The sequence below is a fragment of the Muscardinus avellanarius genome, assembly GCF_963383645.1.
Source record: "Muscardinus avellanarius genome assembly, chromosome: 18".
Lineage (NCBI taxonomy): Eukaryota > Metazoa > Chordata > Mammalia > Rodentia > Gliridae > Muscardinus > Muscardinus avellanarius.
The window spans coordinates 23,918,834-23,946,754 of NC_137804.1; the positions used below are offsets into that span (position 1 = coordinate 23,918,834).

At 41.1% G+C, this 27,921-nt stretch overlaps 1 protein-coding gene across 2 annotated transcripts; it reads right to left on the reverse strand.

The window, feature by feature from the left end:
* Positions 1-566: 566 nt before the first annotated feature.
* OXNAD1 (oxidoreductase NAD binding domain containing 1) lies at positions 567-27,276 on the reverse strand (the record flags this gene model as incomplete). 2 transcript variants are annotated; one of them, XM_080715031.1, is made up of 7 exons in its annotated part: positions 567-721; positions 1,319-1,427; positions 2,213-2,455; positions 9,809-9,950; positions 16,254-16,360; positions 26,815-26,878; positions 27,158-27,276. In XM_080715031.1, 7 exons carry the CDS (start codon positions 27,274-27,276, stop codon positions 567-569), a joined length of 939 nt encoding a protein of 312 aa, XP_080571157.1. The 2 variants fall into 2 exon arrangements, with proteins under 2 accessions (XP_080571157.1, XP_080571158.1); XM_080715032.1 differs by lacking the exons at positions 26,815-26,878; positions 27,158-27,276 and adding an exon at positions 25,993-26,094.
* Between the last annotated feature and the right edge of the window lie 645 nt (positions 27,277-27,921).

A 27,921-nucleotide genomic window follows, 5' to 3' on the forward strand; every position in this document is an offset into this window, starting at 1 on the left:
CTATTTTTTATTCTTTATTTTGAAACCGGGTCTCACTGAGTTGCAGAGGGCCTAAGTAGCTGAGGCTGTCCGCAAACCGCGATCCTCTGGTCTGAGCCTCCTGAATGCTGGGATTACAAACTTGTGCCATCAAGCCTGGCTCATTAAGTATGTATTTAAATTAAGTTCATTGAATACATGATATATAGATTGCTGTCAAATAATTAAAAGATAATCTACACTCACACACAAAACCCCAAATTCCTATGATTAAATGTAAGTGCACTTTCTTTCCTGAGGGCAAATTAAAAAATCTGTATTGACCAATTCATGGTACACCATGAGGTAATAGTTATTAATGAAAGAAAACCAATATAATAAGAAACAGTCTGATCAATGAAGTCTGAAACAGTTCATGTCTGTCAGCTGGCTTTTCTTTTATTCTCCAGCTGGTCACTTAGTTCAGAGCCTGAAAAAATAAGACGACTCGAGTAGAGGTAAATCCATCTGGCCACAAATTATATAAAAGACCATTTCTTACTCTCGAGTGGTCTCACTTCTTTCTCTGTTGCATCTTTGGCTGCTCCCTACCACCACTTCTCAAAGCAAATGTGTTCTTTGGGAACATGGTTGTTTTCCAGTTGCTCGGAGAAAAAGTCTGTCATTGGAGGTGGGCCACAAATGTAGAACAAAGTTTCTTTTGAAATATGATCTTTTATCTCCTTCTCTGTTATTCTTCCTTCTACCAAAAAACAGAATAAATATCAAATCAAGCCAGATGTATTTGTATACTGAAATGAGGAAGGATTAATCCACAATTCAGCAATAGTATTTATTTGCAGTAACTCAAGCTTGGTGTGTCTCCAGGGTTCCTACATCTATGGTTGCCAAGTGAGAAGCTAATCATGACTCTTACAGAGAGGGCAGCTAGCCTACTGGACTTTGGTAGAGATGCACAACTGTATTCAGCAGAGTAAATGAACTGTTTATAAAAAATCCTTCCCAAACAAGGGAAAACATGAGTAATTTCAATGACCATTAATGGCAAATGGAATCCATCCAGCCAAGGATGGAATATAATTTTTTTGTGCACACTATAGTGATGGCAAATAGGCCTCCTAAAAAATGTAAAAAGTAAAAATTTAATTGGGGCAAAAGAAATGCAAAAGTGAATTCAACTAAGTATTTCCTTATTTTTTCATGATGAATCATCTCTTAATTCCCCTTCTAGTGACATTCCCAGCAGGCAACTCCCAACAATAAAACATCTATGCCCAACCAACTGGCATGTCCACCAAATAACTGTATGAGGACAGTCAAATATCTTTAGGGCACTCACCCGTGATGTATGGTTTAAGTTCTGCACTGATTTGTGTAGTCTGTTTTGTAACATGCAAACTGCATGCAATCTTCTCAGGAAATTCATTTACTAAATCGAGGATATTTTTCTGGAATGTCAAACACATTTGGTCACACTACAATTTTTAAAAAATCAAAACAGATGTGCACAACCATTGACGCTGAACCTCAGCTCCCATTCTGCACACGTCTGCTGCTCTTGCTCTCTACTTAGGGAGATATTGTTTGCAGCCGAGCAGGCCATAGCATTCAGAGTACAGAGGGCTATTTGGCTTTAATTGAAATCTGAATATGCTAACAAGCACATTACTAACTCTCCGGGAGTTTTTTCTTTTTCCTTTTTCTCAAGCATTGGCAATTAAGCAGTTTCACTGACCACAGTTGCGTCTTTTAACTGTTTCTGTTCTTTTGTTCATTCCTGCAGCTGCTTCCCAATCCGGAGTGAAAGCCTTCTCCAAGTATTGTACTCAGTTTCAACAGATGCAACTGACAGGGGTTTCACTCAGCCAGCTGGGTCGAACTCTAGATCTCATCTACTCTGATGGCACAGGAGCCCACTTGTAGGTCTTGACTCTTTCTGGATTCTAGGGCCACAGTGATTTTTTTTCTGTTCACCTAACCTCCAGATTCCAGCTCATCAAAATGTGCTGATAGCCTGTCACTTAACTGGAAGCCTCCTCAACATTAGCAATTTTGACTTCCCTGAGAAAGATGTGTTGGTTAATTCTCATCTGAGTTTGACCGAGCCTTGCCAAACTCTTTTCTTTGGACCTTTGCAGAGAAATCAGAACCCAGAGGAGACATTTGTGTTGGCAATTAAGACCACTATACAAGTCTGCTTACAGCAAGCTATAAAACCCTAGCCCCTCCTTACCTTAAACAAGAGCTCGCTGGTGTTCTTTGCACTGTAGAACAGCTTCACTGTTCCTATCTCATATCCGCTTCCTTTGTTTGCCAGATCTCGGTGGAGATCTGCCGAGTGCCGCAGGATGGAAAGCAGAGGGTTAATTCCAACTCCTCCTGCAATCAACACGAGGTTTCTAGGGGCATCTGCAGGCTGAGGGTCAAAGAAGAACTCTCCACCCACTCTCACAGCTACTTCAGAGTCGAGTGTACACTAAAGCAGGAAAGAAAAGATCCTTTAGTCCTTCGCAGCACTTACTCCAAATGCTCTGCTTTAGCAAAACCCGCTGGGTCTGTCTCATCAGTGCTTGACTACTTTCGTAGCTTGCTCTTAAATTTTTCCTGGGCCCTGTGAATTGATTCCCCTCGCCCACCATGTAGGCCATTTGCTACCTGGCCTTTGTGATCCATACCATACATACACTCCAGTACTGAGAAAAGGAGACCTGCTTCAGTGAGTTGCCATTTGTTGTTCTCACCAGTAGTGAAGAGGCAACCGCGGCAGCGGCTCGGCGAGGGACCGCTCCGCAGGGCGGGTCTGAGCAGTGCTCCAAGCTCTGCCAAGGTGAGGGGGGCAGGAGAGGCCAGCGTCCTGATGCGGGCTGCCTAGGGCAGTGACATGTGGGGACCAGGGCTTCTTTCTGGCAAGGAACAGCCAGACCAGCTCTGAATCTCTGGTCAGCACCATTACTTCATACAACAGGCAGCCAGAGACGTCACACTGGGAGCCAGTCTCACACGGACCAGCCAGGTAAAGCACCTGCTATTTGGTGAGGCCACTTACCTAAAATACCACCAGAGTCGAAAACGGTTCTCAGCAGGGCAATACTGCCCCTGATGGGGTAGATGATGTGGAAACTTGGAACATTTTTTGTTTGCACAATAATTTAGGGAACCCAAATGATTTTAAAAGTCAGGGCTAGAGATGCCATACATCTCCAAAAATTAGCAGTGTCTCGGAGCTGGTTCCTACTAAGTGGATGGTTAAATCTGAAGGAATTCTGTGAGCCTGTATCTACTTGTAGTTTGAAATCAGCCACTGTAGGAGTATTTATAGCACAGAAACCATCTAATGATAAAAGTCAGCGCTTTCTCCTTGTGGGAGATGGCTTGCCACCATATCACTCTATGCAACACATGTACGTCCTGACGACAACTTTTGAATGGCCCACAGGCCATTCAGGTAGGTGAAAGCTCAATTGTAATGACCCCGAGAATAGACCCTAACACATTCACAAATAAGCCCAAGCCTTTTAATGAGCAGATATGATTTGGTCTAAACTTTCCAGAACCTGACTTTGTGTAGCTTGTACCTGGTTGTGTTCAAACCTTACCAAGCACGCTCACTGTTCTGGAAAAACATTCTCAAGGTGACTTGTGTATTCTGTACATGCACAACACCTCTGTATCATCTGCATTTGTAGGCCATGTTCACAAGGCTACAAAATCTGTTCAGGAACAACCCATCTGACGGCCTCACTCCATCTTCTAGTTTACATATGCCCAAGCACTTATATATTGAAATATATATTCTTATACTTATGAATCACTTTCCTGTACTTCTACTTTGTATTAGTTTTTTTTTTTTTAATTTACATGTTCGTTCCATTAATCATGAATTTCATCTCAGGCTAGTTCTAGAAAAGAGGCATTAGATCTGCCAGGGTCAAGAGTCCTTCTTTAGCCGGGCATGGTGGTGCATGCTTGTAATCCCAGCATTCAGGAGGCTGAGACCTGGAGGATCGCGGTTCACGGACAGCCTCAGCTACTTACTGAGGTCCTCTGCAACTCAGTGAGACCCGGTTCCAAAATAAAGAATAAAAAATAGGGCAGGGGGTGTAGCTCAAAGGTAGAATGCCCCTGGGTTCCATCCCCAGGCCCGCAAAAATAAAATTTTAGCGCCGGGAGTGGTGGCGCACGCTTGTAATCCCCGCGCTTGGGAGGCGGAGACAGAAGGATCGCGCAGGTTCGAGGCCAGCCGCGCTGGCGTAAGAGACCCTGTTTCAAAAATATAAAATAGGTCTGGGAGTGTAGCCCGGAGGTAGAAGGGCTTCCAGGAACCCCAGTACCACAAAAAAAAAAAAATTTTAAAAAGAGTCCTTTTTTTTATTTTTATTTTTTGGTGGCATTGGTGTTGGAACCCAGGGGCTTTTCTACCTCCAGGCTATACTCCTGACCTATTTTACACTTTATTTGGAGACAGGGTCTCACTAAGTTGCTGAGAGCCTCACTAAGTAGCTGAGGCTGGCTTCGAACCTGTACGATCCTGTCTCAGCCTCCCAAGCACTGGGATTACAAGCGTGCACCACCACACCCAGCTTGAGTCCTTTTTGATGAAAAGCACACTAAGAGTCAAAAGACTGAAATTTATCACAGACCAATGAAATTCAGCAAGTTCTTTAACATCTCTGTGGCTCTGCCACTACACCTGAAAATTTTAACAGCAGCTGCCCTGCCCACTCAGGATTATGGGCCTCAAATGCACACAATGGGTGAAAACTCCCTGTTGGTATCAGGCTATATAGAAGATGGTATTTGGGCTGGGTGTGGCAGCACACTCTTGTAACCCCAGTACTTAGGAGGCTGAGACAGGAAGGTTACACAGGTTTGTAGCCAGCCATTAGCAACTCAGGCCCTTTGCAACTTAGACCCTATTTCAAAATAATAAATGAAGTAGGGCTAGGGTTTAGAGCAGAGGTAGAATGCCCTTGGGCTCAATATTCAGTAGCAAAAAAAAAAAAAGTGTATTTGGGAGCCAGATGTAATGACACAAACCTGTAATCCCAGTACTTGGGAGACTAAGACAAGAGGATTGCAGATCTACGGCCAGTCTCAACTTTGTAAGACTCTCAGCAACTTAGTGAGGGCCTGTTTCAAAGTAAAAATTTAAAAAGGACTAGGGGTATAGCTAGCTTGGAAGTAAAATGCCCCTAGGTTCAATATCCACTACCAAATACACACACACACACACACACGAAAACAAAAATGGAGGGTATCTGGCCCACTGTGGCTGTCACAAAAGAAGAGAATTGTATTGGTCTCATGACATGTTCCTGGTATTAATCAACTAAATGAACTCCTTAAGAAGCAGTAACATGTCACATGGTTTTTGGGGACCAAACACTTAGCATGCATATTAAGTGAACAATAATTACTTCTGGACAGGAATTTGAGGCCCTACAATTTATATAAATGTAGAGAAATCTAAGAAAAGTGAAAATTATCCAAATTCACAAAATAGGTCATTTTTTGAAAGGACTGTTAGATGAATGAAAATCCTTTCTCTGTGGGTGGAGGGAAATGTCTGAACTTAATTATTTTAAATATGTAGGAGATTATTACATGAATGATAGTAAGTGGGTTTTCATTCTGACAAAAGAAATTAGCAGCAGGAAGCATTCGGTTAGGAATAACTAAGATTTAGAAATGGCTGCACCAAAGTGCTTTAAAAATGCTCCTTTTCAAGTCGTGAAAACGGAATTCTTAGAAGCAGCTCTGTCTGGTAACGGTAAAGGACTGCCCCTTCCTCCATCCCTCTCTCACTGGCCTGTTCACAGCTCTATCTATATGAATCTAAGAGTAAAAGAGAATGAGAAATGAGAGAGAAATAATTTTCTCCAACAGCCATCTTTGGTATGCTTAGTGATGACAACAAAGAAAGTTATTATAGCTTATTGTTTTTAGAAACTAGAGTGTGTTCAACCCTAAAGTTGGCAAGACAATGGCCCCAGGGAAGGATAATACCCAAGAAGCCTGTCTTCTCTTTAGTGACAAAATAATCTTCAGTAGATCTTCTGGTTTGCTAGTATCTGGGAAGAATCAAAATCCACCTTTTTCTTTGTTGATCAATAAAAACTGCCAGGGTAGAGAACACAAGATTCGAAAAACTGCATAGTATAATATGTAAGTAAGTAAAAGGACATTACCTTCAATTACATAGCAATGTATCAAATCTGAGTATAGATTTTCCACTTGTGAAATAAACAACCTTTCCATAGCAACTGGAGCAGAGCACACGATAGCTGTCCAGAACCCTTTACCCTGCCAGGAGCTTGAGCCAAAGCCGATAAAATAAGGAAGACGTTTATGGCACTTTATCCCATGTCCCCACAGAGCAGCCTGCTGCCACCCAGAAACTCACGTGCCTCCATTGTCCATTCTAATAGCTTAATAAGACAAATCCTCAGGAGGAAAATAGCCACCTGGAAATGGTTCCAAGAAAAATCTGACTTCATAAAGGCTGTTTGTAACTCCCACTGGGCAAAGGAGAGCAGGCACCACAATTAGGATGTGCACTCAGGCAATGCCACTCTGGGATTTTCTACAGCCTTTAAGAATAAGTTCCTTCACTGAAATGCCAATGAGGCATGAAACCAAGCAGGGAGCCATGGACCAGGACCAGGACCAGGTCAGGCCACGTGGAAAGCTGAGGACAACTGCAGGATTGGGTTGGGGGAGACAGACAGACAGACAGACAGACACACACACACACACACACACACACACACACACACACACACACACCACAGCACACACTAAGGCACTAGGAGCCAGGCTAGCTGGCTATGCTCAGTTTAAATCTGACAAGGAGCATGTGGACAACTTACTAGTTTTACCCCAGTGACATATTTTAGAGATTCAGAGAACAGTAAAGGGTTGAAAATCTACAGAGAATTTAAACAGGAATGAAACAGCTGAGGCCACGCTGGAGGGGAATGACAAAGGTGACGGAGGACATTTACAACAGAAATGCCAAGGCACAAGAGCACCTGGGGACCAGCCTCAACAAACACTAGGACATACAGAATATAGCACAAGAATATATTTTTCTGCCCCTACAGATTTAAAAAAAAAAATTAAAAAATACTTACTGTATGACCTTTCTTTTGGTATACAGTTTTATGAATTTTAACACAGATATACGTAACCACCATGATACAGAACAGTTCTTCCCCACTCCAGCCTCTGCCTGGCACTGATCTGTTTCCCATCACTACTCTTGTCTTCCCGCGTGTGACACAAATGAGATTACACAGCATGGGACCTTTTGGAACTGCCTTCCTTCACTCAAAACAATGCCTCTGAGATTCACCCAAGGCCTCCTGTGCTTCAATCCTCCCTTTGACTGCTGAGTCCAGAGAGTGAGTGTAACATAGTTTATCCATTCACCTGTTGGGGGACATCTGGATTGTTTCTAGTTTCTGAGAGTTATGAGTAGAACTGCTATAAACACTCATGCTAGGTTTTATATAAGCATAGCTTCATTTTTCTAGGACAAATACTCAGGAGTGCTATTGCTGGGTCATATTCTTAAGTGATATTCAATTTTATATGAAACTATCACATGTTTCCCAGAATGACTATACTCTTCTGTATTCTTGCTAGTAAGGTAAAGAATTTCAGTTGTTCCACATCCTCACCAGCACCGGGTATTGCCAATATTTTCAACTTTAGTCATTCTACTGTAGTAAGATGCTACGATGTCCCGCTGCACATGGTGTTGATCTGCACTCCCCCAGTGATAAGGATGCTGGACATCTTTTCATTGTTTATTCACCATCTGTATTGCGTCTGTGGTGGTTTCTGTTGACTCCTCGGCCCATTTTAAAATTACCTTGCTTGTTTTCTTTCTGTTGATTTTAGAGAATTCTTTATATATTCTAGATATAAGTTCTTTGTTGGTTATTTGATTTGTAAATATTTTCTCCAAGTCTATAAGTTATTTTTTGGAATTCTGTTAACAGTCTTATAGAAAAGGTTTTAATTCTGATCAAGTGCTATATATCTTTTTTTTTATGGATCTTGCTTTTGGTGTCATGTCTAAGAACTCTCAAGTTACAAATATTTCCTACAGTTTCATGTTTTATATTTAGATCTACAACCCCATTTTGAGTTAATTTTGAATATAAAGTATGAGGCTTAGGCCAGTCTTTTTTATACACAGTTGTATAATTGTTCCAGTACTATTAATTGAGAAAGTTATCCTTTCTCCATGGAGTATCCCTAGCACCTTTGTAAAAATTAAATAAACATATGTGTGTCAGTCCATTTCTATACTCTATATTCTTGTCAATTTATCTATGTCTATCCTTTTACCAATACCACACTATTTTGATTCTTCTTGCTTTAATCCTAAATTTGAGTAATGTGATTCTTCTAACTTTTAGCCTTCCTTTTCAAAATTCTTTTAACTATTTTAGGTCCTTTTGTTACCATATAAACCTTAAATCTATAAATCAATTTAAGGAGTGAATCTCCCAGTTCTCATTGAATCTCCCAATCCATGAATACAGCGTGTCTATATTTACTCATGTCTTCTTTGATTTCTTTCATGAGACTGAAATAAACCACAATTTTCCAGGGAACAACTATCTCCAAGACAGTTTTGTATTAGAAGAAGGAAGAAGATAGTATCTTAAGCTAGCTAGGTTTTATAATACAAAAACTATCTTTGGCCACTACAAGAGCATATTGCATCTTAAAATAAGGCTTGTCAATGTGATTCTTCATTGTATCCTGTCTCCTAACCAAACAAGACTGTATCCAGGTTGGATTTATATAACCACTGAATTCAACCTTATTTCCAAACTTTTTTTTGCCAAGTTTGTATGTCCCACCCTGTTGGTGCTCTATGAAATCTGCTACTGTTGGCCTTTTTCCACTACTTATTCCCATGTGGCTCCTACATAAACACAATTGCCCACGACTTTTAAAAATATATTGGAGTGTGTTCCCAAGTTCTGCTGAAAATAAAGTTAGAGTATGTGTTTTCTGTTTTCCTTTGTTGACTCTCAAGGATTTACAGGAAAAGAGGGAGACAATGCTGAGTTTTTGAGGCCATATTTGTACTGGTATATTTCTGTTTGTTAAAAGATAAGAAAATGCCTAGAGCAGGATGAAGGCTGTTGGTAAACACAGAAGGTATACTCCAGTAAGAAAGAGGGTGGCAATGAAAAGGAGGCAAGGTAAAAAACTAAGATAATACATAGCTTATCAGGCCTAGGTTCATTTTTGTTATGACAAGCAAGCTATGTAGGATTTGGGTTGAGCCCTGTGGTGAAGCGTGTGCTATTAACAACAGTTAAGTTTGGATTCCCTCCCTAAATCCTTTGTAAAGCTTCTTCAGGGGTTGGAGAGCCCCATGGATTTTGTACTCATCTCTGGGCACCAGTAGAGTGTAATCAGAGATGGATTCCCCAAAATACTAGAGAGAATAATTCCCCTTATTTAGAATGTTTATAGTAAAATAATTTGGCTTACCTTTTATACAAAAAAGCCAATTTTCCAAAACTTAAATAAAACGCAAAATATTGTAATCCTAAAATATTCAATATTCTACTTAATATTATTTGGTAAAACCAGAAAGTATTTCCAAATTCCAATCCTTTCGAGTCTATTTAATGCATCAAAAAGATTCTGCTTCTATACCTATTCTGGGAAGCTCTGTGCAAGTATGTACCCTTTAAAATCAATACCAAGATCATTAGGTGGATCAAGGGAACTGAATTCAAATTTTGTGGGAGGAAAAGATGCCCAGATCGCCAAATTTAAAAAGGTATTTGCTTACCTTATTGTGAATCCAGAGGGCAGGAGGGTGGTTTGCATATTTCACTGCCAATTCTATCACTCTCTCTTGTTCTAACAGTCTGGGACTAGAGCATATTGAAAACCCACCAACCACAGAGACTCCTGGTATAAAGAAATCAATCCTGAAATGAAAGGCAAATAAATGTCAATAATTAAGCAATTTAAAATACAGGCCACAAAAAATATATAGGCAATAAGACATAACTGACAAAACTTTAAACTAAGGATAAAAGATAAACGACTAAAATTAAGAATAAAAAGCCATCATCAACAATTTTACAAAAATAAGGAGGATTATAAAAAAACTTTATGAACAGCTTTATACCAAAAATTAGTTATAGATGAAATATAAGTATTTTCCAAAAAGACTAGCTACCAAATATGAATCAAGAAGAAACCCAAAATCTGAACAGACCCATAAGAAGTCAAAGGATGAAATCAGTAATTTTAAAACTTCCACAAAGAAAAGCTCAAGTCCAGATGGCATCACTGGTTGAATTCTACCAATCATTTAAAAAATAATTAATGCTAAACCTTCACAAATTCTTCTAAAACCACAAGATAAAACTTTCCAATTCATTCTATAAGACCAGTATTAACATGAAACCAAAGCCAAAGAAAACAAAACTACAGACCAAGATCCCTTCTGGATAAAGACATAAAAATTCCAGGAATACAAGGTTGGTATAACTTTTGAAAATAAATCAGTATCATACCACTTAGTAGAATAAAATACAAAACTTAAATGGTCATCTTACTAAGTACAGAAAAGGCATTTGATAAAACACACACACACACACACACACACACACACACACACACACACACCAATTCAGAAACCAGGAATAAATGAGAACTTCCTCAACCTAATAAGGGGCATAAACAAATTTCCTCCCTAAAAACAGGAACAAGACTAGCATGCCTACTTAATATTGTTCCATAGGTACTAGCCAAAAAAAGGAAGCAAAAGAATAAATTATAAGGCATTCAGGCCAGGCGTGGTGGCACATGCTTATAATCCCAGTACTTGAGAGGCTGAGTCAGAAGGATCATAGGTTTGCGGACAGCTTCATCTACTTAGTGAGGCCCTCCAAAACTTATTGAGAATTTGTTTCAAAATAAAGAATAAAAAATAGGGCTAGGGGTGTAGCTCCGAGATAGAATGCCCTAGGTTCAATCCTCAGTACCACATACAAAAAGAAAGAACAAACAAAAGCAAGCAAGCAAGAAAGACACAACATTCAGATGGAGATGATCATCTCATACAAAGAAATCCCAAAGAAATTCACTAAAAAGACATTACAACTAATAATAAAGTTTGGCTGGACACAGTATCAATATACAAAAAATCAACTGCAAAATATCCACATGTGAAATTTAGGGGAAAAGTCCATTTAAAGTAGCATTAACAAAATAATAATTGGAAATATATTTAATAAAACAAGTGTAAGATTTGAACACTGAAAACAATAAAACATTAAGAAGACAAATAACCCAATAAAAAAAACTGGTGAACTAAATAGACACTTCACAAAAGAAGAAATTCAAATGGCCAATAACTCTATGAAAAATGCTCATCATCATTAGCAATCAGAGATGCAAATCAAAACTACCCTGAGATTTCACCTAACTCCAACTAGAATGGCAATCATTAAGTGAAAAAAGACAGGAAAGAAAGTCACAAAGATCATGTACTGTATCACTCCACTTATATGAAATGTCCAGAATGGGAAAATCCATAGAGAAAGAAAGTAGATCAACAGTTGTCTATGGGGAAGGAAGATGGAGAATTAATGTATGTATGGTACAGGATTTCTTTGTAGGATGATGAAAAAGTCCTAAAATATGATTATGCTGATAGATGCAACAACTCTGAGTATACTAAAACCCAGTGATTTGTAGTCTTTAAGTTAGCAAATTTTATATGTAAATTATATCTCAATAAAATGTTTTTTATGAGCCGGGCATGGTGGCACACACTTGTAACCCCAGCATTCGGGAGGCTGAGACTGGAGGATTGCGGTTCGCGGACAGCCTCAGCTACTTAGTGAGGACCACTGCAACTTAGTGAGACCGGTTTCAAAATAAAAGAATAAAAAAAAATAGGGCAGGGGGTGTAGCTCGGAGGTCGAATGCCCCTGAGTTCCATCCCCAGACCCACAAAAAAAAAAAAGTTTTTTTGTAAGTACAAAAAAGGAACAAAAGCAACAAATTCCTTTGCTGGTATTTGACAAATTTAAATAGGCTGACATGATCTGAGTTCTGAAGGTTTTTTTTTTTTTTTAACCACACTCTTATAATCTAGAATTCTTAAAAGTTTCAACCCTTCAATAATTCTATGCCATGTAGGAAAAGTTTTTGGGGCAGGGGAGTACTAGGGACTGAACCCAGGGGCATTCTACCTCTGAGCTACACTCTCAGCCTTATTTTTTAATTTGAAACAGGGCCTCACTAAGTTGTGGATGGCCTCACTAAGTTGCATTAACCTGTGAGCCTACTGTCTCAGCCTCTTAAGTACTGGGATTACAAGCATGCAGCACCACATCTGGCTTGAAGAGCCATTTTTTGGTGAGAATGATAGGAAATGCAACATACCTAAGCCTATACCAAGGAAGGAAATTTTTATTAGAACCTAAGACCATAAAAAATGCTCATCCTGACTGGGCATGGTGGTGCACACCTGTAATCCTAGTACTTGAGATACTGAGACAGGAGGATCTCAGGTTTGAGGATAGCCTCAGCAACTTGGTGAGAACCTCAGAAACCTAGTGAGACCCTGTTTCAAAACAAAAAATAAAAAGGGCTGATAAAAAAGAGCTGGGGGTATAGCTCAGAGGTAGAGTGTCCCTGGGTTCAATCCCAATACCACAAAAAAAAAAAAAAAAAAAAAAGCTTAATCTTCATGCCTAAGAAACTAAAACATCCATTCTAGGTCTTTCACTGCTATCAAAAAACCAAAAAAATATAATCTGTCCCCAGTTGTTTTTCTATTTACATGAAAAATACAAATACAAAATGCTCTTAAAATATATTTTCCTCAGGTGTATTCATTTCGAGTCATCCCTTCATGCCAGTCTGGTATGGAGCTGTATTTCTATTTTCTGTATTTCTATCTTTCTAATAAACTTCTTTAAATCTTCAAAAAATATTTTCCTCTAATATTAAGCCTTAAATATTCACTATTCACTTTTTTTTTTTTTTTTTTTTTGTAATCTTAAAAACCAGCTCTGGGTTGGAAGTGCTCCAGGAAGGCCCCTAGCCTGTTTCTAAATATTTTCAATTGATGCTTTTCCAAAATACTTTAACTAACTTCCATTCCATTTAAGACCACATAAAAACTTAACAGTATATAGTTCACATTTGTTATCAAGCTATATGCTATCAGAGAGCAGGTATACAGTATTTCCACTATTTCCTTGCTTAAAAATAAACAAGTCACTTCATTTCCTGAATTACAGCACCCTCTGCTGCTCTATGCTGATAAATTTCTTTTTCTTAGATGAGTGAAAGAAACAACTCTCTAAAATAACTTTGGAAAGCTACCTTTAGAAAAAAAGAATTCCTAAATTAAAATATAAAATATTCTAATTATAGTAAAAGCTCTATCCAAATGAGTTTAAGAAAACATGTTCAATACTTTTTTCATAAAATATCTATTTAAGAAAGAATTAAGCTCTAAACACACACCTTTAAGAGAGATCCTTTGCTGGGTATCTCTGGGAGCACTCTGGGAGCCATGAACTGAAGCACCTACTGTGTACATGCAGAACATAGGAGCCCAGGTGTGTGGCAAAGCAACATACCCACGTCCTGCACTGACACCCCAGTCCCCAGCACACTGCAGGCAGGCAAACTGTGGCTGGATGACGATGCTGGTGGCACACTCCTGCCCTGAGAGGATGTACCAGGCCCTTCCACAACTAGGAAGGAGGCCTGGACATGGCCTAGAGCAGGACTCGCCAAAGAGCAAGCGCTTGAGTAAGCGGCCAGCCTACTGGTGAGGAGAGTGCAAGAGATGGAGCCCTGCTTGGACGGGAAATGTTTCTAGGGCACGTTCCTCTCTGGGCTGGAACGCTAAAGCTCTTGGAACTGGATCCTGACCTGGTAAGAACACAGGAATGCAGGAAGAGACCCCGAGGACTACCTCTGGTCTGTGCTGAGGGAGTCTACGTGGCAATCTGTGGCCAAAGCGCTAGTCAGTTATGGACAGCGTTCAACTTAGAGCTGGGCCTGAAGCCTCTTCCTGAGAGTGGACAGGTGTCAGAGGGCCTCTGTCAAGAACTCAGAGCCTGGAGATGAGCTCCGCAGCGATCCCGTCCTTTACCTCCGGCATCTCTCCACTCAGATAACCCAAACTGTACACACTGCACAGCATCCAAACCCAACGTCCTTACCAATCCTTCCCCCTCCAAAGTGCCACGTGGAGGCCGCTACCAAACTGCTGATCGAAGAGCCCAGAGCTCACAGCAATCCTAGCAAGAGCACAGAATGGTTGGGTATCACCAACCTAAGCAAAATGGTCATTCTGTGACTATAAAGTCGGACATCAAAGGAATGCACAACCCCAGAGCCATGCAATCAAGGCCACGGTGAATGTGCAATCATTTAAAAGGGGAGAGGAGTCCAGGCTGGGAACGATTGTTGACTTACACCTAGCAGGAAAAGGGTCACTGCTAACCAGCCAATGACCACACCTGGTCTGACCTTGGAGCAAGAATCTGTGAAGGACATAGCAAAACCAGTCCCAATATCGGTGAGAGATCAAGTTCATTCATTGGGATGGGATATATAATATCAGCTCTAAAAACTTTACCTTTAAAATCACAATGGGGCCCCTTATCTATCTATCTCTATCTCTATCTCTCTCTCTCTCTCTCTCTCTCTCTCCCCATATATATAATATCACTATGGAATGAGGAGGGTTTTTGTTTTTGTTTTAATCAGGTAGCTGTAGTCTTCAAGTGCTGATATACTTGAGGCATACCATGATGGTAGCAGTATAACCAATGCACAAGGTTTTTCTACCCAGGAGACTGGGCCTTGAGTACTGGCAGAATTCAAAGTTGAAGGCACAGAGACAATGCTGTGTACAGAAAAAACACTCCACAAAAGGGAAACATGGAAAAACAGATCATTACAATTGAAGTTTCCACTTTTCAATGTAATAACTACTAAACCATTTTTGAAGGGTAAATATGTTGCCCACCCCCAAAACTGCCAATATGCATTTAATATGTACCACCAAACATGTGCAAAGATTGCAGCAAATTGCTTCACAAACGCAAATTATTGCAATCAGCATCTTGTTTTCTAGTTCTAAATTCAAAGGCAAACTATTAACACAAGACTGCTAACTCTTGCTATTATCACACTTGCTATTATCACATATCCTCCTTCTAACAAAACCACATTTCCAGATGGACTGCCAAAATTAGTCAAATGACTCCTGAGAAATACTATCAAGACTGACATACCAGAAATTCATTTAGAAATGAATGCTTTATTTAAATAAAGAATACACACACACACAAACACACCTTTCCTAGGGAAATACAAGTTGCTTTATTTACAATTCAACTTGAATCGCAGCTCAGTGCGGCCATGCGGAGGCAGCCTGGACAGCTGGGCTGTTAGCTTGTCAGCATACTGATTAGTCCTTACAGTCAAAAAGAACAGACTTACACTTTGTGTGTGGGCTGGGCCAGACTGGGGAATCCTAATAATAAGTTAAGCAAAATATTTGTGATTCTGAAACAGTGTCTAACTAAGGTGCTGAGGGCCTCACTAAGTAGCTGAGGCTGGCTGCAAACCTGCAACCGCAATCTTCCTGTCTCAGCCTCCCAAAGTACTGGGATTACAAGTGTGCACTACGTGCCCAGCTAATAGCAAAATATTTAAACTCAACCCAGACAAGGTATGAGTGATACAGGAATTTAGTCAAGAAAATGGTAAGCCCCTATAATGACATAACCAGTTGTTCTTTTCAGACTGCTGTCTACTCTTATTAAACATAAACAAGACTACTTTTTAGAAATGTATGAATTGCCAGCAACACATAACTCAAGCAGATTAGATTACTCAAGCCCATTCTCCTAGCAAGCATTCCTGCAGTACTCAATTATCAGAGCTGTCAGTTCCATGGACCAGAACTAGAAAACACAAAGTAATTTTCATATATGACTGAAAGGGGGCCATGGGCTCAAAAATGAAGTGGGCCCAAGCTAAAAAAAAAAAAAAAAAAAAAAAAAAGGGAATGTTGATTCTCCATGCCAAAAAAGGCTTGCCATGAATGGAAATGACCTAGAATCCCTCTCCCTCGGGGGAACAGCTAGCCACAGAAGTTCTTTCCAGAAGAAAAGATAATCCCTTCTAGCTGGTGGCACCCTTTAAAATATACATCCTTGGAAAAAAGAAAAGCCACTTACCACTGGCCAGCTTTAAAGGAAAAGTCTTTATCGGTGATCAGCAAGCGTAGACTCTTCACTGACGGTGACTCGCTGGTAGCTCCACACACCTTAGCTGCTGCTACCACCTAAGTCAAAATGAACTGCGGCTCGGGTGAGTGCGCACACACCACGGGACCACGGGCTTCCTGGGAACTAAGGTTCTGAAATCTACAGCGATGTGTTTTTGTTGTTGTTTGTTTGTGGTACTGGTGATGTGTTTTTGTTGTTGTTGTTTGTGGTACTGGGGATTGAACCCAGGGGCATTCTACCTTCGAACTATACCCTTAGCCCTATTTCATTCTTTATTTTTGAAACAGGATCACTAAGGTGTGGAAGGCCTCACTAAGTAGCTAAGGCTGGCCATGGACCTGTGATTCTCCCGTCTCAGCCTTCCAAGTACTAAGATTACAAACATGTGCCACCATACCTGGCTCCAATGTGGTTTTTGAAAATTACCAAACACGGCAAAGCACACGCTGCTTTGGTTCTGCCCACACCATCAGGAAAATAAGTATCAATTAACTTCTTTTATAGGCTTGCTATAATACTAATCTTATTCTTCATACAAAAGCCATCTCTGAGCCTGGTGTGGGGGGGCATGCTTATAATCCCAGTACTTGGGAGGCTGAGACAGGAGGACCACAGGTTTGTGGCCAGTCTCAGCTTCTTAATGAGGCCCTCCACAACTTATTTTCAAAATAAAGAACTTTATTTGTTTCAAAATAAAGAATTAAAAAAGGGCTGAGGATATAACTCAGAGGTAGAATGCCCCTGGGTTCAATCCCCAGTACCACACTCACACACACAAAAGTAATATCTTACAGAGGCGGTTTAACTAGAACGTATATGATGAGTACCAGGTACCCGCACCTGGGTCAGGCACTCTGGGATTGCAACCTATACGCAATCTTGCCTGACGTCTGAACTCTCCATTAGAATCTGGCAAAACTTTGAGGCTCACTGCTGCTTCTTAGTATATAAGGAGTCTGTGACAAGCTAATTTTAGCTATTAAAAGCATTTACAACCTTTTTTTAAGCAATTTTCTAGAGTAACTGTGTGACTTTAAAACTTGGGTTTGTGCTTAGTGTTTTTAATTTCCATGTATTGTACTTCACTAAATATAAACAGTTCACAACCTTAAAACAAGAACATCAGATAGTCCTTCCCTATAGACAGTTTGAGAAGCACTAATCTGACATGTTTCTAAAAACTATACAGAACTGACCAACTCATGAACTATCATGTGCTGTCCATGCCCTCAAATTAAAGCTGTCTCGACTTCCTTTATTCACTTTTTTTCTGTTTTGTGTTTCTCTTCCTCCCTTAAACCTGGTTAATTGTCACAAGAGGAACTCAACAACTCAACCTCCTCCTTCTGTCCAACCACCTGCAGCAGCAAACCAAATCAGTAGCAGCTGAACAAAATGCAATCCCGTCCTTGGACAGCTGCTTCAGCTCCACCAATGGTGCTCTGGGAAACTGGTGCGGCCAATGAGCCTTCGATCCTAATGCTAGCTTATTCTGGTGCTTTTCTCCAATAGATTCACTAGGTCTAACCAGCAGGAGACCATCATTTTTAAAACTCCACCAAACTGTTCTCATGACAAATGGTTATCTCTCTTGCCACCTCAAAATAGCTCCTAAAATATCACCCACCTTCTCTTTCTCCTGCCAAACTTCTTGCGCATGTCTGTCTGTCTGTCTGTCTGTCTGTCTGTCTCTGTATCATTGCCAGTCCCCTCTTCTACTGCTCTCTGGAGCTAGTTATGGTGATTTTCCAAGTGCTTGTCCCTCTACCAGCACTTGTGATCCCAGTTCCACCTTCCCCTGTGAAACACTACTCCATCAAGCCCTTGCCTTCACGGTCAATTTTCCTCTCTCTAGTGCCTTCCTGTTTCATCAGACATGTTAATGTAATGCCCTTGGCTTGTCCTAAGCAATTCAGCAACAGAGTAAAGGAAACAGCAAAATATGACTCTGACCAGCATGTGCTCGGTGGTTACACTGCCTGGCATTCGGTCCTGGCTCCACCACTTACCAGCTGTGTGACTCTGGGCAAAGTTAGCCAGCCCCAGAGAACAGTCACACCTGGACCTCACCGGTTTGCTGGGAGGATTACATGAAATCATATGTGCAGGAAAGCTTACAACACTGCTGGCCATAGTAAGTACTTACTAAATGTTTTAATGGATTTTGTTGCATTAATTAGAATTTGTTTTACATCCCACATTATACTTTATTCATTTGTTAATCTATGTTAGAACTCATTGCTACTGCACAGGACCTTATAGACTAAGCACTGCACATCCCCCAGGGATGACCTGAGTCGTGCGTACGATCTATCTTATATTTTGCAATTGAAAATGCAAAGCCTCCCTGTCTGTATGGTGTCTGGGGCACTGCACCTTAACCCTTCCTCTAATGAAATGACTAGCTCTTCCTCGACACACAGAACCTTCCCTTTTCCTTGACGCTTTTCTTAACCAAGGTGTCTGCTCTCCTGGTCTGCTCTCCTGCAGCTCCCTCCCAGGTTTGCCAATGTCTTCATGAAAACCCACACTCAACGTCCAGCCTCAGTTCCCACCCTCTCATCCCTTGTGAATCTGGTACTTTCCTTTCTGAAGCATTCTTGGCTAAGAGCTGACAGTGAACTCTCTAGGTGCCCTCCTGCCCGCCTCTCTGCCTGGTCCTCCTCCTCCTCTCCTAGTCCTTCCCCACTTCACAATGGGAGCTGTCCCTCATCCCTCCAGCTGAGGCCCTCAGCACTCCCAAGGCCTTCCACTGCCTCCCCCAATGCTGACAACTCATTACTTTTCTGTCAATTCTAGGCCTACATCTACATTCCCCATGGGTAACAACCACCAACACACAGTAGGGTTCAGTAAGTGTCCATACAATGAATTAATTTAATTAAAATAAATAGAAATGAATTAAATTTTAATTCATTTCTAACAGCTTGACTTGGATCTGCTGGATTCACTAACAAAACCAGACATGTATAAGCTTTAAACACATCCAAGAGAGTGACCTGGTACCAGAGACACTTATATTCATAATTTTTTTTTGGGGGGGAGAGGAATTTTAGCTAAACACTTGAGAATGCTTTACAATCAAGTGACAGACTATATAAAATAAAATCACTGGTTTTCAATATCAAAATACAAAAACTTAATGAAGAAAGAAAGCAATCTTTTCTTTTCTTTTTGGTGGAACTGGGGTTCCTGGAAGCCCTTTTACCTCTGGGCTACATACCCAGACCTATTTTATTTTTTGGAAAGAGGGTCTCTTACGCCAGCACAGCTGGAATCAAACCTGCGCGATCCTCCTGTCTCCGCCTCCCAAGCGCGGGGATTACAAGCGTGCGCCACCACGCCCAGCGAAAGCAATCTTTTCCATTGAGTCATATTTTTACTTAGATAGTGTCTATAACCAAAATTTCTCCCAGATGCAGTGTCCTTTGGTATCAATACAAATAGCAATGTACCTACTGCTATTCATCCTAATAATCTGACAAAGCAGCTACAAATGGAACACGAAATACCTTGCATAATTTATGATTTCTAAAGAAATGTCTCCCTCTTACTACTGCATTTTCTTAGTGCAAATATACACTAAAGATTTCTAGCAATGTGGATTAAAAACAGTAACAAAATCTTTTCAAAGCCCACATACTTATTTTATTCGGAAGCTAGTTCACATAATTTGGGTCTATAACTATATATGCCATTCCTTCTTTACTTTTATTGAATAAGTAAAACATAATGGAGAAATTATGCTTTATCATTTGTACTTGCTCTTATACTTAATGGATCAAAGGATTTCACAACTGAAACTTTAACTACCCACGTCCTAAGTTAAAACACATGGCAGGAAATGAAGGTTTCCATAAAATAACATTTAGACTCTTCTCCTGTTCAATGAAATAACAACACTTCTGCCAACTTTTACTGGTACACATCTTTAATGCTTTAACAGAATCAGGATCTAAAAGGAAATTCCACCACATCTATTTAAAAAGCTGATTTATGTAGGGTATTTTGATGTTACTGCTCATGCAAGAGTCTCTGCACAGGAAACAGGTCTCTGGAAACCTAGCGGGCTGCCACTGTTCACTTCTATTTATTCATTTTTTGGTTTAAAATTTTGAGATAACTTAAAATAAAAATATAATTAGAGCTCAGAGAATTTCAGAATTGAAGAAAACGAGATAGTATTGAAAATAGTTATGTTACTTTACCAATGAGGATACCAAGATCCAGAAACATTTAAATAGTGGCAGATGTGTGCTAAATCTTCTACATGCATTCTCTCAATCTTCACAAACACCTGGAAGGCAGCTATTCTCATCCCCATTTTACATATGAGAAAACTGGGGTCTCGCAGCTATTAGGTGGCAAAGCAGAGATCAGATTCCACATTTGTGTTTTGCCATTTTTCAAAATTACAACAAAGCAAAGCTCTCCTTTCGCCCACTGTCACCCTATCCTGCTCCCATGCACATGGACACACGTTACACACGTGTAACCTCTCCTGTCACCTCGCATGCCCTCTCCAAGCCAGTCCAGCCAGGCTTCACCCGGCAGTGTACGAAAGCCAGGGCTTCTGGTCACCCTCTACCCACCCTGGCAAGTCAGGGAGGGTCTCCCAGCACGAGTTCGCAGAGCTGGCCACTCCTGGCTTAAAACACTTTTCTCTGGCTTCAGCAGCACTGCTATTTCCTTCCTGCCCCAGCCTCTTTACTGCCTCTAATTGCTGACACACCCAGGGCTGAGTCCCAAGCCCTCTTCCTCAGTCCCTGCCTGGCTTAATTTCCAAAAGTGAATCAAAACTGCCTACTTGAATTTCCATTTCAAATTTTATATATTCAACAAAGAACTATTTTTCCTTCCAAATTTTCTCCACTTTTATTATTATGGAAACTTTTATTTGGGGGTGGTGGTATTATGGATTGAAACCTGAGACATTCTACTTCCAACCTATATCCTCAGCCCTTTTTATTTTTTGTTTTTTAAACAGGGTCTCACTGGTTTGCTGAGAGTCTTACTATGTTGCTGAGGCTGTTCCCGAGCTTGTGGTCCTCTTGGTTTCAACTTCCCAAATTCTGGGATTACAAGCATGAGCCATGACACCAAGCTTTATTATGGAAAATTGTAAATTCATATAAAAAGTAGTGAAAATAGTATAAAGCACCCCCATGTACTGATGACCCGGGTTCATCAGTTGATATGAACTGCTAAAGCGTGTGACTAACTTGTTTCATCTGTAACTCCACCTGCTTCCTCCCTGCTCCCATTCCCAGATTATTCTCAAACAAGATGAGTTTATTTTCATTTTCTTCAAACATGTTTTTTCTCCATTTAGCAAATACTTGCCACCATCTTCACATCATTATCTAGATTCAAAACCACCTTGGTTTCTTCTCTCACTGGCTGCCACCCCATCCCTGTCTGTGACACCCACGAGCCGATCCTGTCCTGGCTCCATTTCTTGCTCTCCAGCCCACCACTACCACCAGCACCTCTCCTAGGACTATGCCAACAGCTTCCAACCTGGTATCAAGGCACAACAAACCCAGTTCTCAACCAAGCAAATGAAGGACCCACTTAAAATGAAAGCCCTCATTTCCCTACTTAAAACCTTCCATCACCCTGAGAATCAAACCCCAAGCCTTTATCCAAACTCATAGTAACTTCTACAACTGGCTCCTGTCTGCCTCCTCTCATCCCTACTCTCCTCTGACCATGCCAAGCTCATTCCTGTCTCAAAACCCTGGCTCCTGACAGTCCACCTGGGAGAACAGTATGCTCATGGATGGCTCCTTTTTTTTTCTCAGCTTAAACGTTAAACACAGATTTCAAATAGCATCCCTGCTCCCAGCCACCCTTGCCTCCCATGACCTGTTTCATTTCCTTCTCAGTGTGTGTCTGCCTGACATTCTCTGGTTATTTCACATAATGAGGCTCCACGTACAGCAGGGGCCTTGGCTGACTCACGCACCTAGAGTGGCGCTGGGCACCTGGCGGGCACACAACATATGTCTGCTGAATTTATAATAAAATTCTTTTCACTTGACTGGGTCCCTTAGGGGGAAAAAGAAGGGAATCTTAACGCCTAGATTCCCTAATTTATTGACCAAAAGTGTATGGGTGAAAAGCACCACCACTACACTTTCAACACCACCCAGTTAGGTCTGGGCTGTAAGCAGCAGCAGTACAGGAAACTGCTTTTCCATGGTTTCTCTCTGGATACTACACAGACTATATGCACACCATAAGTTCATCTCTTGAAATGGATAGTACCACAGTTCCTACTTTACAAAGTGACCCATTCAAGGCAGTGTGGATAAACGGCTAGTATGGGATTAATCCTCACCGACATCAAGGGTCTAGGTATGCCAGCACTGTGTTGGACACTGGATATAGGGCTACCAAGCTGTGTCCCCCAAGGAGCCTCTATTTCCTTTACAGGCTTCAACTCACAGCAGAGTGAGCTAACACAACTGGCAGTCACAGGCCGGCAACCAACCACCTGCCTGTCATTTCCTGGGAGTTTATCCAAGATCCTGCAGCCCAGACTCCCTGCAGCCTCTACAACAATGTCCCAGTGGTGGGTGCCAAGGCCTCTCCAGCACCCTCTGCCTGTCATTCTCACACACAGTGGTGAGGCTGGGGGTGCCAGGGGCTGTTCATCCCAGGCTGGATAATCTCTAAAATGTTCTCTGACCATCAAGTTACGATAAAGCAAATTCAGCATACAACTCCCGAGAAATAAAGCATATTAAAAGCTATCCCCCTTCCTCACATTGGAGAAGACCATCCAGTCTCCTTAAAAAGCACAGATGAGCCGGGCGTGGTGGCACACGCTTGTAATCCCTGTACTTGGGAGGCGGAGACAGGAGGATCGTGCAGGTTCAAAGCCAGCCGCGCTGGCTTAAGATACCCTATTTCCAAATTAAAAAGTATAAATATAGGTCTGGGAGTGTAGCCTGGAGGTAGAGAGTTTCCAGGAACCCCAGTACCACCAAATAATAATAATAATAATAATAATAATAATAATAATAATAATATAAAATTTAAAAAGCACAGATGATGACTAGCAGAGAATTATAATAGTCCACTGACCAGCTTGGCAGCCCAACCACTCAAGGCCACACCTCAGCAGAACCACAAGCCAAGCAGACTGTGAGCACGTGAAGATCTGCACGGGAACCACGGGATCCCAGTCCTGGCTTGATTAACTGACCAATGAACCATCCATGACTCCCCCTTTCTTATGCCCAGTTAACACAGAGTTTTAAAACTCAGGCCATCAATACAATTTGAATATCATTCAAGACAGGAGAGTTTGAGAGTAAAAGGAAGTGCTAGTGATAATTACTCTAGGAACAAGAGTATCTTGGGCAAAGTAAGAAACAGGATCATCTAATCTAAATAGCTGGGTCATAAATTCCTCATCATGAAATAGGAATAAGGACCCGACAGCTCCCTGCCAGGGCAGCTGTGACAATCAAGTGCCAATCTATTGTACAATTAAATGCTTTGCTAACAAAAGGCAAAAATATACCTAAGCGATTGTAGAGTGACCCACAGGCTTCTAAAAACAAACCAGTACGGTGTAAAAAAAAACACTTTCCCAAAATCAATTATGTGAACAAAATCAGCTTCTTTAGATCAAAGTGTAACTGAAATCTGGGGGCAAGGGCTTGTCTAGCATTGTCAATGCCCAGCACCTGCCCCGGGCTCTAGCATATTTCCAAGTGAATGAATGAACACACAGGGATTAATTTTTAAAAATTCTTTCATTGCCAAACTGGCTTGTCAAATCCAAGTGTAGAATACATCTTGCTCAGTGGGCCAATCCTCTGCAGAGGCCAATTACAGAATGACCCCTCCAGCTGCCTGAACAATTCTTACAGCTTTACAATATTTCTACTCTTATCTCCTTGACATTTCTAAGCTTACCCAGACTACTTATTCTTTGGTCCTTAAGAGAAAAACGTAAACTCTAATACAATCAAACGTCCTTCAATTCAGAGCCCAGTTTCCTGCATCAGCATGACCTCAGACTGGCTATATTTACAGGCCCAGGTAAGAAGCACAAATCCCATACAATAGCCATTCTATGAGTTTCCAGAGGGACACAATGCCAGCGATGAAAGGTCATTTCTAAGCGAGTGACTGTTCCATTCTCTAACCACTCCCAGAGTGGAGAGTGGCCACAGGGTCCGCTGGCCTACATATTCTGAGCTGAAGCTTCCCTCTGTCCCTGAGAGAAGCCCTAAGTCATCTCCTCTTCTATAAAATGCAGGTGATTTCCTATCATTAGGCTGCCTCGTGGACTTGAAGTGAAGAGCAAATGATATGATGACTATGAAAAACTAGTTCATTCTGTTATGACCCAACTTGAAGGTCTGTTCACTTCACCTGGTCCAAGAGCAAGCCCCTATGTTCTATGCCCAAGCACCCTCTGGAGGGGTGGCCCCCAAAGACCATTAGCTTTCTCCAATTCCTCTCATCTCTTCCCAGTTCTCATTCTGTTTGAAAGAGTGGAAAGAAACCAAAGAGAAGAACTGCAATTGGAAAATTCTTCCTTCAAGGTAGTAACACGACTTGAATTTTTTTTTTCCTTTGGTGGTAATGGGGTTCCTGGAAGCCCTTCTACCTCCAGGCTACACTCCCAGACCTATTTTTTATATATTTTTTATTTGGAAACAAGGTCTCTTAAGCCAACGAGGCTGGCTCGGAACCAGTGCGATCCTCCTGTCTCTGCCTCCCAAGCGCAGGGATTACAAGCGTGCGCCACCACACCCGGCACGTGACTTGAATTTTAACCCTGCAATTCCTTCATTTTGGGGCACTAAAATTCTCAACTTTTCAATCAAACTATTAGGGTTTACATTTTATTTGTCCTAAACTTGGCTCAAAATAACACCCAAAGTCCCAATAATTTTGTCCTGGAAATCCTGAAATGATTATGCAAATTCTGGGACTAGGGACTGCACCTCCTATAGGCCAAATCTGAGTGTTTTTGGTAAATAAAGTTTTTTGAAACATAGTCACACCAATTTGTTTTCAGGACAATGGCAGAGTGTAGTAGTTAGCCCACAGCGAGGATATTTGCTATCTGGCCCTTTACAGAAAGTTTGCCAACACGTGCTCTAATTTATCTACCTGCTTCAAAATTCAACAGGGAAGAGGACAATCCAAGCATGTTAAATAAACAACTTCACAACTGGCAAGCTTTTTACTTCTTAAAAATAAATCCTAACAAGCCTCACATTTGTAGAATCAGCATTTTTGTATGTTGAACAAAGTGTTTTCAGATTTATTTTCAATGGGAAAATATATTTTCCCACACACCCATAAACTTTCTTTGCTGAACTGATTTTACAGACTTCTAAAAAAATCATCTTAAAGCTGAATCAACAAAACATATCACCCTCAGTCTCAAAGCAATTTTCTCAAAGTAGAATTAGTCTTTAAAGTAGGACCTAAACAATACACCTTTACATTATGTCTTTCTTTTAATGCATAAAATTAAACTCCTAAGGCAATACAATTTCTGATATTTGTAGAGTGTATAAAACATAATTTTTAAACTATGTGCTTAAACAGACTTTAACACTAAGCTAAATATATCTGAATATGTGAGAAACACTCTAAAAAGCAGAATAAAATATCAGATTTATATTTTTAAATGAGAAATGCAGCTACTCACTGAGGTAAAGGGCGAGGATCCTTTAATTCCCAGCCCTTGACACCCCTTCGGGTGGTGGGTTAGCTTTCTACAGTCTGGATGTGGTGGGAAAGCTCTGAACATGGGGAGGGTGGCAAGAGCCCGTCCACCATCCTCTCTCAGATGTTAGTGCTTTCTCCCTTGATGAAATAGGGAGTGGTTCTAAAGTAGGGATGAACAAGGACTTTGAGACATGGTACCAAAAAAAGAAAGAAAAAGAAAAGATAAGCCATTCATAAAATGTAGGCTCTAGGAGTTCTATTTCTAAAATATAACCCTAAACATATGCCTGTGAGGATAGCTCTCACATGCTGCTATACTCCTGCCATCAAATATCAAACCAGCTGGGCATGGCGGCGCACGCTTGTGTGGCGGCGCACGCTTGTAATCCCAGCACTTGGGAGGCTGAGACAGGAGGATCACACAGATTCAAAGCCAGCCTCAGCCACTTAGTGAAGCTCTCAGCAACTTAGTGAGACCCTGTTTTCAAATAAAATATAAAATAGGTCTGGGAGTATAACCTGGAGGTAGAAAGCCTCTGTGTTCCACCCCCAGTACCACCAAAATCGTCATCGTCGTCATCATCATCATCCCAATCATTTCAAGTTTAAAGAAAACTTTAAGTACTCTGTCATCTTTTCAAATTAGTTATCATATGCATGGCTCAGAAAATTTCAAGACAGAAAAATAACAAATTTCCTCTATCTTCAAAGAAACCAACCTCATTTAATGCCTTCCCCAAGAGTCATAATTGTGTTCAAACTGTCCGGTCAGAAAAACTTATCATGCCCCAAAGATACCAACCTCCTGGCGAATGACACTCGAAGTTCTCTCCAAGTGATCAGCTTTCCTTTTTGATTTCATTATGCTTTAATTAAAAAGTAAAATTATGTTATTATTACCCTCATAAAATAATGCAATTAGTTTCTCTTCTAATATCATAGCTATCCAAACTACAACATAATATTATGGATCCTACAAAATGATCAGTGAAAATCTGCACACCTAACTGAAGTTTAATGATCTGCCAGTGGCATATCTAAACCACGATGCTGCCTCTTTCGGAAGTCGACTGTCTCCCACAGCCATTAGCAGGTCAGGCCTCTTGAAAAATCAACCTCAGCTGACACTGAAGGTTTCGACTCACCTGCTTAGAGCGAGGTGGCGCAGAGCAGTGGGCACCAACTTTGAAGCAGCAGCCCGAGTGCAGATAGCTCCCGCAGAGCCTCGGAACAACCCAGGAGTCAAGATGGCAGCACAGGCCATGGCGCTTCCTGGCAGGCATAAGACTGGAATTTAGAATTATTTTAACAAAAAGCAAGGAAGCCTAAGCAATTTTAAGAGTCAGTGAAAAAGAGTTTGGATTTCCGTTGGCACAATTATGAGCTGGTCAGCAAGCAAAGGCCTGACTTCACATTCAGAGCTGATTCATGTAACTGTGCAGTGTTAGCATGTGATTCCTGCTGCTCTCCAACATGGGCACGCACCACCTAACAACGGGGATACATTCTGAGAACTGCTTCATCAAGCAGTTTTGTTGCTGCTGTGCAAACACCATAGAGAGTATTTACAAAAATCTAGATGGTGTGACCAAGGGACACAGGAAACGTGAGGTGTTTGAGGCTGGTGGAAACATAAAAAGGCATACTGCCTTACAGTGAACTTCCTTTTAGAGAAGTACACTCTAAAATAACAATAAAGCCGGGCGTGGTGGCGCACGCTTCTAAATCCCAGCATTCGGGAGGCTGAGACCAGAGGATCGTGGTTCAAGGACAGCCTCACCTACTTAGTGAAGCCCTTTGCAACTCAATGAGACCTGGTTTCAAAATAAAGAATAAAAAATAGGGCAGGGAGTGTAGCTTGGAGGTCAAATGCCCCTGGGTTTCATCTCTAGACCTGCAAAATAAACAA